The 17,660-nt window shown below is 39.2% G+C and overlaps 1 protein-coding gene across 1 annotated transcript in view; it reads left to right on the top strand.

The window, feature by feature from the left end:
• The window catches only part of LOC118938197 (complement C1q tumor necrosis factor-related protein 1-like), a 19,303-nt gene extending 1,927 nt beyond the window's left edge, over positions 1-17,376 (top strand). Inside the window, exons 2-4 of the mRNA XM_036940173.1 lie at positions 4,633-4,842; positions 12,573-12,824; positions 13,878-17,376. Of these exons, the coding sequence (XP_036796068.1) occupies positions 4,644-4,842; positions 12,573-12,824; positions 13,878-14,173 (747 nt within the window). The 5' untranslated portion in view covers positions 4,633-4,643 and the 3' untranslated portion in view covers positions 14,174-17,376. The remainder of the gene's footprint in view (positions 1-4,632; positions 4,843-12,572; positions 12,825-13,877) is intronic.
• The last annotated feature ends 284 nt before the right edge of the window (positions 17,377-17,660 follow it).

Below are 17,660 nucleotides of genomic sequence, written 5' to 3'. Positions count from 1 at the left end.
AAGACATTTAAAAGGGCAATTTGCGATTCCAACAACAACAAAGCAGGGGCCCCGCCACTGTTTGCAAAAACAGTTTTAAAAAAAATGTGTGGTGGATAATGAGATCTTGAACTATTGGGGGTTCTTCAATGACTGACAGTCTCAATCACCTGGACTCATTTTCTCTCTCTGTTTCTAATACTGTAAAATAAAATTGTGAAGAAGATGGCGTGCCAATATTGATAAACAGTAACTGTTATTTTGGTACTAGTGTTACTGTTTATCAATATTGGCACGCCGTCGTGCCCAGCAGGGAATGATCAGACTGTAAAACGTAGGTTCTCTCATAACTTCCCACAGAGGGAAACTAAAGCTTCCTCCCTTCTTTCTCGTCATCCTTTCATCCATCCATCATTCTCACCATTGATCCGTCTTTTTAAAGAATGTTAACATTCCAGGAGTTGTGTAAAACACCAGGGATTTCCTCTTTGGCCCTATCGCTCTGTCGCTCTGATTCACACACACACACACACACACACACACACACACACACACACACACACACACACACACATACACACACACACACACACACACACACACACACGCACACACAGTGCTGGCACACAGACGCGCGCACGCACACACAGTGCTGGCACACAGGCACGCACACACATACAGTGAATGCACATGCTTGCATGCACACATACTCCCCTACACACAGAAACACTCATCCATTCTCTCCCTCTCTCTCTCGCTCCCTTCCTCCAATCCATCCTTTACAGTGTTGTCCAACTCTAAACTCTCAACATGTGTCTCTCTTAACCCCCGAGCCAAACCCTTCTCTAAATACTGTGGACTCAAACTGGTCGTAAATGTCAGTAGTGAAATCCAAGTGGGTTTCTCACCTCTCCTCTCCTCAAGCAGGAAGTACCAGGTTTATTCAGGTAACGGTTTGTGATGCTACTTAGTGTTCATGTCTAACTGATACCTCCTGATGTGATCAGATCATTCAGACACCAGGGAAGTGAGAAAACTTAGCCTGCCTCTCACTAGATGGCCAAGCTGCAAAGTCTTGATTGTCATAAAAAGGTATGGGAGCAGGTTAGCAGTGTGGTTAAGGTTTGGGTTAGGTTTCAAATCAGATTTTAAGAAGATAAATTGTAGAGCTAAGCAAGGCTTCTGACTTTGCATCTTGGCCAGATACGGACAACTCTAATGTGGGCGGAGTTTTCTATTAGAACCCATAACTCTCTTACATGGCCAATACTTTCTCCTATAAGCTTCAGTCTCGATTACTGCTGCAACTCAGGGAATTAAAGAAATTTAACCTGCTTTAGTTAAAGCCAAGGAAATCACTGGTACTGGAAAAATGCTTGTGAACCTTTTTATTTGATCAGATTAGAAGTTAAATGCACAAAGACTCAAGTATTTAGGGTTATGGAAAGCTGCGTCTCGTCTAGAAGGAACCTTTTTGTAACATGATCCAGCTGAAACCTTGGGAAATATGTTTTGACCCAGTCAAATGTGACTAAATACACAGTTCCATAGTTTAGGACCTAGAAGGAACTATAGCCCAGTTCCATAGTTTAGGACCTAGAAGGAACTATAGCCCAGTTCCATAGTTTAGGACCTAGAAGGAACTATAACCCAGTTCCATAGTTTAGGACCTAGAAGGAACTATAACCCAGTTCCATAGTTTAGGACCTAGAAGGAACTATAACCCAGTTCCATAGTTTAGGACCTAGAAGGAACTATAGCCCAGTTCCATAGTTTAGGACCTAGAAGGAACTATAGCCCAGTTCCATAGTTTAGGACCTAGAAGGAACTATAGCCCAATTCCATAGTTTAGGACCTAGAAGGAACTATAGCCCAGTTCCATAGTTTAGGACCTAGAAGGAACTATAACCCAGTTCCATAGTTTAGGACCTAGAAGGAACTATAGCCCAGTTCCATAGTTTAGGACCTAGAAGGAACTATAGCCCAGTTCCATAGTTTAGGACCTAGAAGGAACTATAGCCCAGTTCCATAGTTTAGGACCTAGAAGGAACTATAACCCAGTTCCATAGTTTAGGACCTAGAAGGAACAATAGCCCAGTTCCATAGTTTAGGACCTAGAAGGAACTATAGCCCAGTTCCATAGTTTAGGACCTAGAAGGAACTATAGCCCAGTTCCATAGTTTAGGACCTAGAAGGAACTATAGCCCAGTTCCATAGTTTAGGACCTAGAAGGAACTATAACCCAGTTCCATAGTTTAGGACCTAGAAGGAACTATAACCCAGTTCCATAGTTTAGGACCTAGAAGGAACTATAACCCAGTTCCATAGTTTAGGACCTAGAAGGAACTATAGCCCAGTTCCATAGTTTAGGACCTAGAAGGAACTATAGCCCAGTTCCATAGTTTAGGACCTAGAAGGAACTATAGCCCAATTCCATAGTTTAGGACCTAGAAGGAACTATAGCCCAGTTCCATAGTTTAGGACCTAGAAGGAACTATAACCCAGTTCCATAGTTTAGGACCTAGAAGGAACTATAGCCCAGTTCCATAGTTTAGGACCTAGAAGGAACTATAGCCCAGTTCCATAGTTTAGGACCTAGAAGGAACTATAGCCCAGTTCCATAGTTTAGGACCTAGAAGGAACTATAACCCAGTTCCATAGTTTAGGACCTAGAAGGAACAATAGCCCAGTTCCATAGTTTAGGACCTAGAAGGAACTATAGCCCAGTTCCATAGTTTAGGACCTAGAAGGAACTATAGCCCAGTTCCATAGTTTAGGACCTAGAAGGAACTATAGCCCAGTTCCATAGTTTAGGACCTAGAAGGAACTATAGCCCAGTTCCATAGTTTAGGACCTAGAAGGAACTATAACCCAGTTCCATAGTTTAGGACCTAGAAGGAACTATAGCCCAGTTCCATAGTTTAGGACCTAGAAGGAACTATAACCCAGTTCCATAGTTTAGGACCTAGAAGGAACTATAACCCAGTTCCATAGTTTAGGACCTAGAAGGAACTATAACCCAGTTCCATAGTTTAGGACCTAGAAGGAACTATAACCCAGTTCCATAGTTTAGGACCTAGAAGGAACTATAGCCCAGTTCCATAGTTTAGGACCTAGAAGGAACTATAGCCCAGTTCCATAGTTTAGGACCTAGAAGGAACTATAGCCCAATTCCATAGTTTAGGACCTAGAAGGAACTATAGCCCAGTTCCATAGTTTAGGACCTAGAAGGAACTATAACCCAGTTCCATAGTTTAGGACCTAGAAGGAACTATAGCCCAGTTCCATAGTTTAGGACCTAGAAGGAACTATAGCCCAGTTCCATAGTTTAGGACCTAGAAGGAACTATAGCCCAGTTCCATAGTTTAGGACCTAGAAGGAACTATAACCCAGTTCCATAGTTTAGGACCTAGAAGGAACAATAGCCCAGTTCCATAGTTTAGGACCTAGAAGGAACTATAGCCCAGTTCCATAGTTTAGGACCTAGAAGGAACTATAGCCCAGTTCCATAGTTTAGGACCTAGAAGGAACTATAGCCCAGTTCCATAGTTTAGGACCTAGAAGGAACTATAGCCCAGTTCCATAGTTTAGGACCTAGAAGGAACTATAACCCAGTTCCATAGTTTAGGACCTAGAAGGAACTATAGCCCAGTTCCATAGTTTAGGACCTAGAAGGAACTATAACCCAGTTCCATAGTTTAGGACCTAGAAGGAACTATAACCCAGTTCCATAGTTTAGGACCTAGAAGGAACTATAACCCAGTTCCATAGTTTAGGACCTAGAAGGAACTATAACCCAGTTCCATAGTTTAGGACCTAGAAGGAACTATAACCCAGTTCCATAGTTTAGGACCTAGAAGGAACTATAGCCCAGTTCCATCACTGGACTGATGGAATAGTCTTGAACAGCATTTACTGTGATGTGAAAAGTCTCCCTAGATTGCAAAGCTCTTTCTCTTCTCCCCCCGATCTTTGTCTCTTGTCTCTTTCTCTCTCTCTGACTCTCTCACTCTCTCCCTTCCCCCTTCTCTTTCTACCAACCCTGCTCCCTCTCTCTCCTCACTCTACCTCCCTGACCAATGATGTAACACACAAAGTGATTGGCTGTCTAGGACCTCTAGTGTGTCAACCCAGGCCTGATGCCAGAATCAAATTAGAGAGATAGAGAGAGAGAGAGAGAGTGATGTATACTGGGCTTGGTGAACGGTCCCACTAACAGATGTCTTGTAGAGACACTGGAAGTGTGTGTCCAACCGTGAGCTCATGTGGACATGGCTGGCAGTCAATGTTCATGTTTTCATATGGTTGTTTGGTAATGTTTACATGTACAGAGTGGATGTGGTAATACGGCGGTAATGTCTTCATGTTTAATACAGCAGGTGTGAAAATGAGCAGGTAGGTTAAGTGACACACACACACACACACACACACACACACACACACACACACACACACACACTAAAGAGAAGTGATCATGGCCCGTACATGAGCCAATACCAACACATCCAGCTGTCCCTGGTCTCACTCATTACCTTACCTTCTCTCTCCCCACATCTCTCTCTCTCTCTCTCTTTCCCTCCCGCCCTATTTCCCTCCCTCCCTTTCTCTCTCTACCTCTCCCCCTCTCGCTCTCCCTATCTCTCTCTCCCTCAGGTGTGGTCATCATGTTGGGGGTGTGTCTGTCCGTCTTATTGCTCCTCCCCCTGGCCTCGTCCATCCCCTCCCCCTCCAAACCTCCCCCAAGACTATGCAGACGATGCTGCGATCCCCTGCAGCCCCCAGAATCCTCTGCTGCACACCCTGCCCACCACGCCGCCGCCACGCCAGAGGTCCACACCTACATCAACATGACCATACTCAAAGGTAAGGGACAACACACACACACACACACCAGTACATTATCAGTATCTTAGATGACCAACCTCAAAGGTACAGTACAAAGAAACATCCCGACAGACAAGATAAGATATCTTGACTGCCTTAGAGCGACGTTTCCCAGGCCAGTCCTCCAAAACTAGCCTTTATAAGGATGTAACAGCTTATTGAAAAGAAGACACTTGGCAGGATCAGTAATCAGCCAGGCCAGAGTTCTTAAAGAACAAAAGAACACACAAAGAAGACACAGGGAATCAAACCGAACACACACACACCACAGACACACACAAACACACACACAGACACACTCTCCAAAGAGATAAAGACCTTGTGTTACATTTCTAAGCCTTATTCCTCTAAAATAGTCCAGGAGACATGTCATGTATTGTTTCATCTGGTGTGTGTGTGGTTATGGTTTAATCTGTGTTCTGTGATAGAGATTCCATGTCAGGTTTAGCTGACCCCTGACCCTATCCCAAAAACAACACGTTTCTCTCACTTAGAAGCGTGGCACACACATGGACATACACACATTCTGAAATCATTGTTTAGAGTGAGTGAGGGAGGGACGGTGGGAGGGAGGGAGGGACGGTGGGAGGGAGGGACAGTGGGAGGGACGGTGGGAGGGAGGGAGGGAGGGAGGGAGGGACGGTGGAAGGGAGGGAGCGAGGGAGGCTCCCAGAAGGCAGTATTCACCTGGCACTGAACCTGATGATGTGGCTGAAAACACACACACACAGATAAATACACACCCACACACCCTCATATAATCAAGCAGTGATGTGTGAGAGGCTTGATATTAATACACTGCAACAACCCAGTTTGGTTAGAAAAGAGGCACTAGCTAACTATATAAAGACTATATATATATATAGAGACTAACTATATAAAGACTATATATATATATATAGAGACTAACTATATAAAGACTATATATATATATATATAGAGAGACTAACTATATAAAGACTATATATATATATATAGAGACTAACTATATAAAGACTATATATAAAGAGACTAACTATATAAAGACTATATATATATATAGAGACTAACTATATAAAGACTATATATATAGAGACTAACTATATAAAGACTATATATATATAGAGACTAACTATATAAAGACTATATATGTATATATATAGAGACTAACTATATAAAGACTATATATATATATAGAGACTAACTATATAAAGACTATATATATATAGAGACTAACTATATAAAGACTATATATATATATAGAGACTAACTATATAAAGACTATATATATATAGAGACTAACTATATAAAGACTATATATAAAGAGACTAACTATATAAAGACTATATATATATATAGAGACTAACTATATAAAGACTATATATATATATAGAGAGACTAACTATATAAAGACTATATATAAAGAGACTAACTATATAAAGAATATATATATATATAGTGACTAACTATATAAAGACTATATATATATATAGAGACTAACTATATAAAGACTATATATAAAGAGACTAACTATATAAAGACTATATATATAGAGACTAACTATATAAAGACTATATATATAGAGACTAACCATATAAAGACTATGTATATATAGAGAGACTAACTATATAAAGACTATATATAAAGAGACTAACTATATAAAGAATATATATATATATAGTGACTAACTATATAAAGACTATATATATATATAGAGACTAACTATATAAAGACTATATATAAAGAGACTAACTATATAAAGACTATATATATATAGAGAGACTAACTATATAAAGACTATATATATAGAGACTTTTTATTTATTTTTATTTTATTTCACCTTTATTTAACCAGGTAGGCTAGTTGAGAACAAGTTCTCATTTACAACTGCGACCTGGCCAAGATAAAGCATAGCAGTGTGAACAGACAACACAGAGTTACACATGGAGTAAACAATTAACAAGTCAATAACACAGTAGAAAAACAAAGGGGGGAGTCTATATACAATGTGTGCAAAAGGCATGAGGTAGGCGAATAATTACAATTTTGCAGATTAACACTGGAGTGATAAATGATCAGATGGTCATGTACAGGTAGAGATATTGGTGTGCAAAAGAGCAGAAAAATAAATAAATAAAAACAGTATGGGGATGAGGTAGGTGAAAATGGGTGGGCTATTTACCAATAGACTATGTACAGCTGCAGCGATCGGTTAGCTGCTCAGATAGCTGATGTTTGAAGTTGGTGAGGGAGATAAAAGTCTCCAACTTCAGCGATTTTTGCAATTCGTTCCAGTCACAGGCAGCAGAGTACTGGAACGAAAGGCGGCCAAATGAGGTGTTGGCTTTAGGGATGATCAGTGAGATACACCTGCTGGAGCGCGTGCTACGGATGGGTGTTGCCATCGTGACCAGTGAGCTGAGATAAGGCGGAGCTTTACCTAGTATGGACTTGTAGATGACCTGGAGCCAGTGGGTCTGGCGACAAATATGTAGCGAGGGCCAGCCGACTAGAGCATACAAGTCGCAGTGGTGGGTGGTATAAGGTGCTTTAGTGACAAAACGGATGGCACTGTGATAGACTGCATCCAGTTTGCTGAGTAGAGTGTTGGAAGCCATTTTGTAGATGACATCGCCGAAGTCGAGGATCGGTAGGATAGTCAGTTTTACTAGGGTAAGCTTGGCGGCGTGAGTGAAGGAGGCTTTGTTACGGAATAGAAAGCCGACTCTTGATTTGATTTTCGATTGGAGATGTTTGATATGAGTCTGGAAGGAGAGTTTGCAGTCTAGCCAGATACCTAGGTACTTATAGATGTCCACATATTCTAGGTCGGAACCATCCAGGGTGGTGATGCTAGACTAACTATATAAAGACTATATATATAGAGACTAACTATATAAAGACTATATATAAAGAGACTAACTATATAAAGACTATATATAAAGAGACTAACTATATAAAGACTATATATATAGAGACTAACTATATAAAGACTATATATAAAGAGACTAACTATATAAAGACTATATATATAGAGACTAACTATATAAAGACTATATATATAGAGACTAACTATATAAAGACTATATATAAAGAGACTAACTATATAAAGACTATATATATATATATAGAGACTAACTATATAAAGACTATATATATATATAGAGACTAACTATATAAAGACTATATATATATATAGAGACTAACTATATAAAGACTATATATAGAGACTAACTATATAAAGACTATATATAAAGAGACTAACTATATAAAGACTATATATATAGAGACTGCCTATTTAAAGACTATATATAGAGAGACTAACTATATAAAGACTATATATATATAGAGACTGCCTATATAAATACTATATATAGAGAGACTAACTATATAAATACTATATATAGAGAGACTAACTATATAAAGACTATATATAGAGACTAACTATATAAAGACTATATATATAGAGACTAACTATATAAAGACTATATATAAAGAGACTAACTATATAAAGACTATATATATAGAGACTGCCTATATAAAGACTATATATAGAGAGACTAACTGTATATATAGAGACTAACTATATAAAGACTATATATATAGAGACTAACAATATAAAGACTATATATAGAGACTAACTATATAAAGACTATATATAAAGAGACTAACTATATAAAGACTATATATATAGAGACTGCCTATTTAAAGACTATATATAGAGAGACTAACTATATAAAGACTATATATATAGAGACTGCCTATATAAATACTATATATAGAGAGACTAACTATATAAATACTATATATAGAGAGACTAACTATATAAAGAATATATATATAGAGACTAACTATATAAAGACTATATATATAGAGACTAACTATATAAAGACTATATATAAAGAGACTAACTATATAAAGACTATATATATAGAGACTGCCTATATAAAGACTATATATAGAGAGACTAACTGTATATATAGAGACTAACTATATAAATACTATATATAGAGAGACTAACTATATAAAGACTATATATATAGAGACTAACTATATAAAGACTATATATATAGAGACTAACTATATAAAGACTATATATAAAGAGACTAACTATATAAATACTATATATATAGAGACTGCCTATATAAAGACTATATATAGAGAGACTAACTGTATATATAGAGACTAACTATATAAAGACTATATATATAGAGACTAACAATATAAAGACTATATATAGAGACTAACTATATAAAGACTATATATAAAGAGACTAACTATATAAAGACTATATATATAGAGACTGCCTATTTAAAGACTATATATAGAGAGACTAACTATATAAAGACTATATATATAGAGACTGCCTATATAAATACTATATATAGAGAGACTAACTATATAAATACTATATATAGAGAGACTAACTATATAAAGAATATATATATAGAGACTAACTATATAAAGACTATATATATAGAGACTAACTATATAAAGACTATATATAAAGAGACTAACTATATAAAGACTATATATATAGAGACTGCCTATATAAAGACTATATATAGAGAGACTAACTGTATATATAGAGACTAACTATATAAAGACTATATATATAGAGACTAACAATATAAAGACTATATATAGAGACTAACTATATAAAGACTATATATATATAGAGACTAACTATATAAAGACTATATATATATATAGAGACTAACTATATAAAGACTATATATATAGAGACTAACTATATAAAGACTATATATAGAAACTAACTGAATATATAGAGACTAACTATATGAAGACTATATATAGAGAGACTAACTATATAAAGACTATATATAGAGACTAACTATATAAAGACTATATATAGAGACTAACTATATAAAGACTATATATAGAGACTAACTATATAAAAACTATATATATAGAGACTAACTATATAAATACTATATATATAGAGAGTAACTATATAAAGACTATATATAGAGAGACTAACTATATAAAGACTATATATAGAGAGACTAACTATATAAAGACTATATATAGAGTCTAACTGTATATATAGAGACTAACTATATAAAGACAATATAAATAGAGACTAACTATATAAAGACAATATATATAGAGACTAACTATATAAAGACTATATATAGAGAGACTAACTATATAAAGACTATATATAGAGAGACTAACTATATAAAGACTATATATAGAGTCTAACTGTATATATAGAGACTAACTATATAAGGACTATATATATAGAGACTAACTATATAAAGACAATATATAGAGACTTACTATATAAAGACTATATATAGAGACTAACTATATAAAGACAATATATAGAGACTTACTATATATAGAGACTAACTATATAAAGACAATATATAGAGACTTACTATATAAAGACTATATATAGAGACTAACTATATAAAGACACTATATAGAGACTTACTATATAAAGACTATATGTAGAGACTAACTATATAAAGACAATATATAGAGACTTACTATATAAAGACTATATATAGAGACTAACTTTATAAAGACAATATATATATATAGAGACAAACTATATAAAGAAAAAATATGTATATATATAGAGACGAACTATATAAAGACAATATATATAGAGACTAACTATATAAAGAAAACATATGGGTTCACATATTTTTTCTTGCTACTGTATATATATATATATATATATATATATATATATATATATATATATATATATATATACAGTAGCAAGAAAAAATATGTGAACCCTTTGGAATTACCTGGGTTTCTGCATAAATTGATCATCAAATTTTATCTGATCTTCATCTAAGTCACGACAATAGACAAATATAGTCTGCTTAAACTAATAACACCGAAACAATTATACATGTTCATGTCTTTACTGAACACACTGTGTAAACATTCACAGTGCAGGGTGGAAAAGTATGTGAATCCTTGGATTTAATAACTGGTTGACACTCCTGGCAGCAATAACCTCAACCTAATGTTTTCTGTAGTTGTGGATCAAACCTGCACAACGGTCAGGAGGAATTTTGGACCATTCCTCTTTACAAAACTGTTTCAGTTGAGCAATATTCTTGGGCTGTCTGGTGTGAACTGCTCATGAGGTCATGCTACAGCATCTCAATCGGGTTGAGGTCAGGACTCTTACTGGGCCATTCCAGGAGTATTTTCTTCTGTTGAAGCCACTTCTGTGGGTCGTTGTCCTGTTGCATCACCCAACTTCTGTTGAGCTTCAATTGGCGGACAGATAGCCTTACATTCTCCTGCAAAATGTCTTGATGGGAATTCCTTTTTCCGTCGATGATAGCAAGCTGTCCAGACCCTGAGCCAGTAAAGCAGCCCCAAACCATGATGCTCCCTCCACCATACTTTACAGTTGGGATTTTGGTGTGCTGTGCCTTTTTTCTCCACACATAGTGTTGTGTGTTCCTTCCAAACAACTCAACTGTAGTTTCATCTGTAAACAGAATATTTTGCCAGTAGCACTGTGGAACATCCAGGTGCACTTTTGCAAGCTTCAGAATTTTTTTCGGACAGCAGTGGCTTCTTCCGTGATGCCCTCCCATGAACACCATTCTTGTTTAGTGTTTTATATATCGTAAACTCGTCAACAGAGATGTTAGCATGTTCCAGAGATTTCTGTAAGTCTTTAGCTGACACTCTAGGATACTTCATAACCTGCAGGACGGCCACTCCTAGGGAGTGCTGAACTTTCTCCATTAATAGATCATTTGCCTTACCGTGGACTGGTGAACATCGAGGCTTTTAGAGATACTTTTGTAACCCTTTCCAGCTTTAGGCAAGTCAGCAATTCTTTATCTTAGGTCTTCTGAGATCTCTTTTGTTCGAGGCATGGTTCATATCAGGCAGTGCTTCATGGGAATAGTAAACTCACATTTTGTGAGTGTTTTTTATATTGCAGGGCAGCTCTAACCAACATCTCCAATCTCATCTCATTGATTGGACTCCAGGTTATCAGAGTCCTGACTCCAATTAGTTTTTGGATAACTCATTAGCTTAGGGTTTCACATACTTTTCCCAACCTACACTGTGAATGTTTAAATGATGTATTCAATATCGACAAGACAAACACTATAATTTGTGTATTATTCGTTTCAGCACACTGTCTATTGTTGTGACTTAGAGGAAGATCAGATCACATTTCTTGACCAATTTATGTAGAATCCAGGTCCTTCCAAAGGGTTCACATACTTTCTCTTGCAACTGTATGTGGAGTCGCTAACTAAGTCTAAATATATGGAGAAATGACTCTCTAAAAGTGGTATTGGTTATCATGAAGCACAATGTCCAGATGCTTTTCAACTTCTTGTCCTACTGATAGTAATCATGGCTTGAAGGCTTATCTACAGATCTAGGATCAGTTTACACTATCCTAACCCTGACCATCACTATCTAGACATCAGGAAGAATACTGACCTCGGATGAGTGCTAAGAGGCGACTGTATCTAGGGGATGATCATTTAAACAGGACCTGGACAAGAGGGTTCATGTGTTCATGTGTTTAGATCATGTGGTTAAAGCATCAGAGATGTCCATATATGGTCAATGGGTGTGGAAAATCCACCAAGCCCTCGGATAAGGGAGCACACACACACACACACCAGAAGAGAGGTATTTCCTTGCTCATGCTATCTCAGATAGATCTAGACTACATATGTTCTTTCTCTTTCCCTCCCCAGGTGATAAAGGTGACAGAGGAGATAAAGGGATGCCAGGGAAAAATGGTAAAGTAGGTCCGCAAGGTTACCGGGGTCCCATGGGTCCTCAGGGGACTAAGGGCCAGGCGGGCGCCCCGGGAGATGCCTGTAAGACACAGCACTCCTCCTTCTCTGTAGGGAGACGTAAATCCCTCCACAGTATAGACTACTACCAGGCCCTGGTGTTTGACACGGTGTTCGTCAACCTCTACGAGCACTTCAACATGTTCAAAGGTAATTGAAGAACCACAAGGACACACACACACACACACACACACACACACACACACACCTACACACACACACACACACACACACACACACACACACACACACACACACACACACACACACACACACACCTACACACACACACACCTACACACACACACACACACACACACACACACACACACACACACACACACCTACACACACACCTACACACACACCTACACACACACACACCTACACACACACACACACACACACACACACACACACCTACACACACACCTACACACACACACACACACACACACACACACACACAATTTTATTTTGTACTTAATTTTTTACCTCTTTTTCTTTCAAATTTCGTGATATCCATTTGGTAGTTACAGTCTTGTCCCATCGCTGCAACTCCCGTACGGACTCGGGAGAGGCGAAGGTCGAGAGCCATGTGTCCACTGAAACACGGTTCTGACAAGCCGCACTGCTTCTTGACACTCTGCTCGCTTAACCCGGAAGCCCGCCGCACCAATGTGTCGGAGGAAACACTGTACAACTGGCAACCGAAGTCAGCGTGCGGCCCGCCACAGGAGTCGCTAGAGCGCGATGGGAGAAGTACACCCCGGCCGGCAAAACCCACCCCTAACCCGGACAACTCTGGGTCTCCCGGTCGCGGCCGGCTGCAACACAGCCAGGTATCAAACCCGGATCTGTAGTGACGCCTTTAGCACAGTGATGCAGTGCGTTAGACCACTGCCCCACTCAGGAGGCCCCACACACTTTTCCCCACATGTTCAAAGGTCAATTCTACTGCTATGTCCGTGCGTCTACTACTACTCCGGTGTCTCTAGGGTGCAGGCTTTTGTTCCAGCCCAGCACTAATAATATAAAAAACACCTGATTCTAACACTTTCTCTTCTCTCAAGGTAAATTCTACTGCTTCATCCCAGGATCAGCATCTTCAACATCCCTTATTTGCAGTATTTTTGTTCCAGCCCAGCATTAAAACGCCTGACTCTAACACTAACTAATTACTTTCTCCTCCTTTCTCTGAAGGTAAATTCTACTGCTTCGTCCCAGGTATCTACTTCTTCAACGTGAACATCCACACGTGGAACTTCAAGGAGACCTACCTCCACCTGATGCACAACGATAAGGAGCAGGTGATCCTGTACGCCCAGCCCAGTGAGAGGTCCATCATGCAGAGTCAGAGTGTGATGATGGACCTGGCGCTGAACGACGAGGTCTGGGTCAGGCTCTACAAGAGGGAGAGGGAGAACGCCGTCTATAGTGATGACGTGGACGTCTATATTACCTTTAATGGATACCTGGTGGCGCCTAGTGTCCAGTGATCAGAGTGGAGGAAGAGGGGGAGGGGGAGGAAACTCTGTGTTGGATTTTGGTTGTTTTATCATGCCTAAAGTTCAGTGATGAAGAAGGAGGAAAGAAGAGAGAGAGGGAACTTGCGCCGGTGTTGGATTTTTGATTTTGCTTGTGCCTATATTGCCTTCAGTGCTCACCAAATTCAAATGTAATCTGGTTGGATTTTGGTTGTCCGTTTGCAGTGCCTTCAGTGCTCACCAAATGGACATTTTAGTTGTTCCTTTGTAGTGCCTTCAGTGCTCACCAAATGGACATTTTAGTTGTTCCTTTGTAGTGCCTTCAGTTCTCACCAAATGGAAACTCTGGGTTAATTTTGATTGTTCCTTTTTGGTGCTTTCAGTGCTCACCAAATGGAAACTGTGGGTTGATTTTGATTGTTCCTTTTTTGGTGCTTTCAGTGCTCACCAAATGGAAACTCTGGGTTGATTTTGATTGTTCCTTTTTTGGTGCTTTCAGTGCTCACCAAATGGAAACTCTGGGTTGATTTTGATTGTTCCTTTTTGGTGCTTTCAGTGCTCACCAAATGGACACTCTGGGTTGGATTTTGTTTGTACTTCCGTTGCTCCTAAAGCAGCCAATGATACAAATGACCTGCACACACATTTTCCTCTGCCTCACGATGTATTCCTCTCAGGTACTTTGAATGGGGAGGATTGTGGGCAGTGTTGTGCAGTGTTGCAGTGTTGTGTAGTCCCAGTGAGAGAAATTGGTTGAAATTACATAACTTTTTAAGCTTTTCAACGTCTTTTCAATGTCTTTTGCTCATCGGGTGGTTTTGGGACTAGACTTGAATGGACCCTGCGTTGAACTGTTGCTAAGGTGACCTCGAGGAAAGCTGTAAAAGTGAAAAAGAAGAAAATGGGAGCCATATTAAATGAATATATAGAGATTGTTGAGTAAGTAATGCAAGATTGTATTGATATATATATTGATAACTCAGTGTTACGTGTTTTTATAGAGATTTACTTTAAGCTGCAGAGCAGCTTGTAACATGTACATATTTGTATAGATTTTTGTTACCTAAAACGTTTTATCACTAGTCTGGGTACCAGTTGGTCTTTGCTTTAGCTGAACTGTTGTTGTTGTCCCGTCCTGAACACAATACGCTACTGTTGCTGAATGCAGTTTGAAAAAGTTCTGCATCCAGGCTGGGCTTACCCTAACCCGATACCACCAAAACCTGAAAGTACTGAATTCCATTGTATCAATACAACACATACTGTATCAGAACAATATAAACCAAACAATCATTTGTAAAAACCCATTCAAACTAGAAGCCCATTCTAAACCAGACCTTCTAGAACCATTACTCCCCGTTGTCAGTTGAGCAGGTTGAACAGATGCATTCTATCTTTCACCTAGAGGTTAAAGGTCAAACCCTGACCCCTGCCTGTTTCCCACCGTTAGAGTACACAACCCCTCATTACTGTCAAGATTTGAATATGTCCTAGTATTGCAATACATGGGGAATAGGGTGCCAAAAGTAGTGCACTATATTGGGCGTATAAAGTGTGTCCTAGTATGTCATAGTAGTGTACTATGTAGGGAATATGGGTGCAGTCTGGGATTATCAGTTTTGTTTGACAGCTCCAATGAAAAACCCAACTAAAAGCTAAAGAGAGGAAAAACAACTACAACATGTGTGGTTTGGATGGTGATGGTTGAATTGGTTGCCAGATGGACGACCATATCTCTCCTATTACTGCTAATTCTGTCCTCAGTCCACAGGGACTGGGGCTAAACTGGAGATAGAGAGACCAACTGGTGTATTAGGCCATGACTAGATAGCGTTGTAGCCAATTAGAATAGGCTTTACTGGTGTAGTTCCCTAGGCAATAGCTCCGTAGCCAATTAGACGAGGCTTTAGTGGTGTCATTCCCTAGTCAATAGCTCTGTAGCCAATTAGAATAGGCTTTACTGGTGTAGTTCCCTAGGAGGCAATAGCTCCGTAGCCAATTAGAAGAGGCTTTAGTGGTGTAGTTCCCTAGGCAATAGCTATGTAGCCAATTAGAAGAGGCTTTAGTGGTGTAATTCCCTAGTCAATAGCTCCGTAGCCAATTAGAAGAGGCTTTAGTGGTGTAATTCCCTAGTCAATAGCTCCGTAGCCAATTAGAAGAGGCTTTAGTGGTGTAATTCCCTAGTCAATAGCTCCGTAGCCAATGTAATAGCGTACCATAGGGATGTACTTCCTATGGCTGTTGTACTGTAAGTACCTATTTCCTGGATATCACTCAAAACCAAGAGCAGAAGTTGACACAGTTGGTTTGCTGTACCCAGGAGGCAGAACAGCAGAAAGCATTGTGGGTTGGGTTATTAGTATTTACCGTGTGCCCCAAAACACAGCCATTTATAACCTCGCTCAAACAATGGCTCTGTTTCCTACGCACCTCTACGAATGCAGATGCACTTTCAAGGAGTCCTCTGAGAGTTGTTGGTAGACGGCCTCTCTAAAACTAGCCTGGTCCCAGATCAGTTTGTGCTGTTTGGCATGACAATGACCATTGCGAGACAGTACAAACAGATCTGGAACCAGGCTACAGTAAAAGTAAAAAGCAGCAGAACTCCTGTTCCTTCCTGGATGCATTTTATTAGTTGTATTAGACGGTTGTGTAGTTATCTTGTATTTAGCAGCACTTAGAGCCTTTTATACCCTCATTAAAGACATGGACCCAGTTCATAACAGTAACGACTCCATCTGAGGTAAACAGTAAAGTAGCTTTGAATCGCCCCACTATCCTATAAACGCCATGCTCTATAAAATGAGCCATAAAGTAAGTTGTGGTGTTATGTTACCTGTGAAAGAATGTTGATAAAACTCCTGCAGTTACTGCTGTTAGAGTTCAAGGTTTAGATGGGAGGGCGGCTGGGAGCACTTGGTATGACAGGTTATGACAGGCTATGACAGGTTATGACGTATATTATCTCATGCTCATGGCATGTTTACAAGACAGGTTTGGGAAAGGGCTCAAGAGGAGAGTTAGCGAGAGTTTTCAATGACATCAATGATGTCCGATTTCCCCCTGCGTCAAAGTCAGCCACAGCTTTCTCTCTAACACCCTCGCTATCTCTCTCTCTCTTGCTCTCTCTCCATCTCTGTCTCTCTCTCCCTCTAACACTCTACTCTCTCTGTCTTGCTCTCTCCTCTCTCCTCGCTTCCTCTCTTGCTCTTCCTCTCGCTCTCTCTCTCCTATTTCCTCTCTCTCTCCCTCTCTCTCTCTCTCTCTCTCTCGCTCTTCCTCTCCCTCCATCTGTCTCTCTCTGTTTCTCCCTGACCTCCCTCTTTTGCTCTCATCCTCTCTCTCTCTCCCTCTCTCTCATCCTCCGTCCGTCCGTCTGTCCGTCCCTCTCTCTCTCGCTCTCTCTCTCTCTCTGGGCTGTTTTTCTTTAAGTCAGTAACAGGAAGCTAATGACAACCAGACCTCTGACTGACCGAACTACCCTGAGAGAAGGGGAAAG

Source organism: Oncorhynchus mykiss, chromosome 13 (assembly GCF_013265735.2).
Source record: "Oncorhynchus mykiss isolate Arlee chromosome 13, USDA_OmykA_1.1, whole genome shotgun sequence".
NCBI lineage: Eukaryota > Metazoa > Chordata > Actinopteri > Salmoniformes > Salmonidae > Oncorhynchus > Oncorhynchus mykiss.
This window is presented reverse-complemented; position numbering and strand designations above follow the sequence as displayed.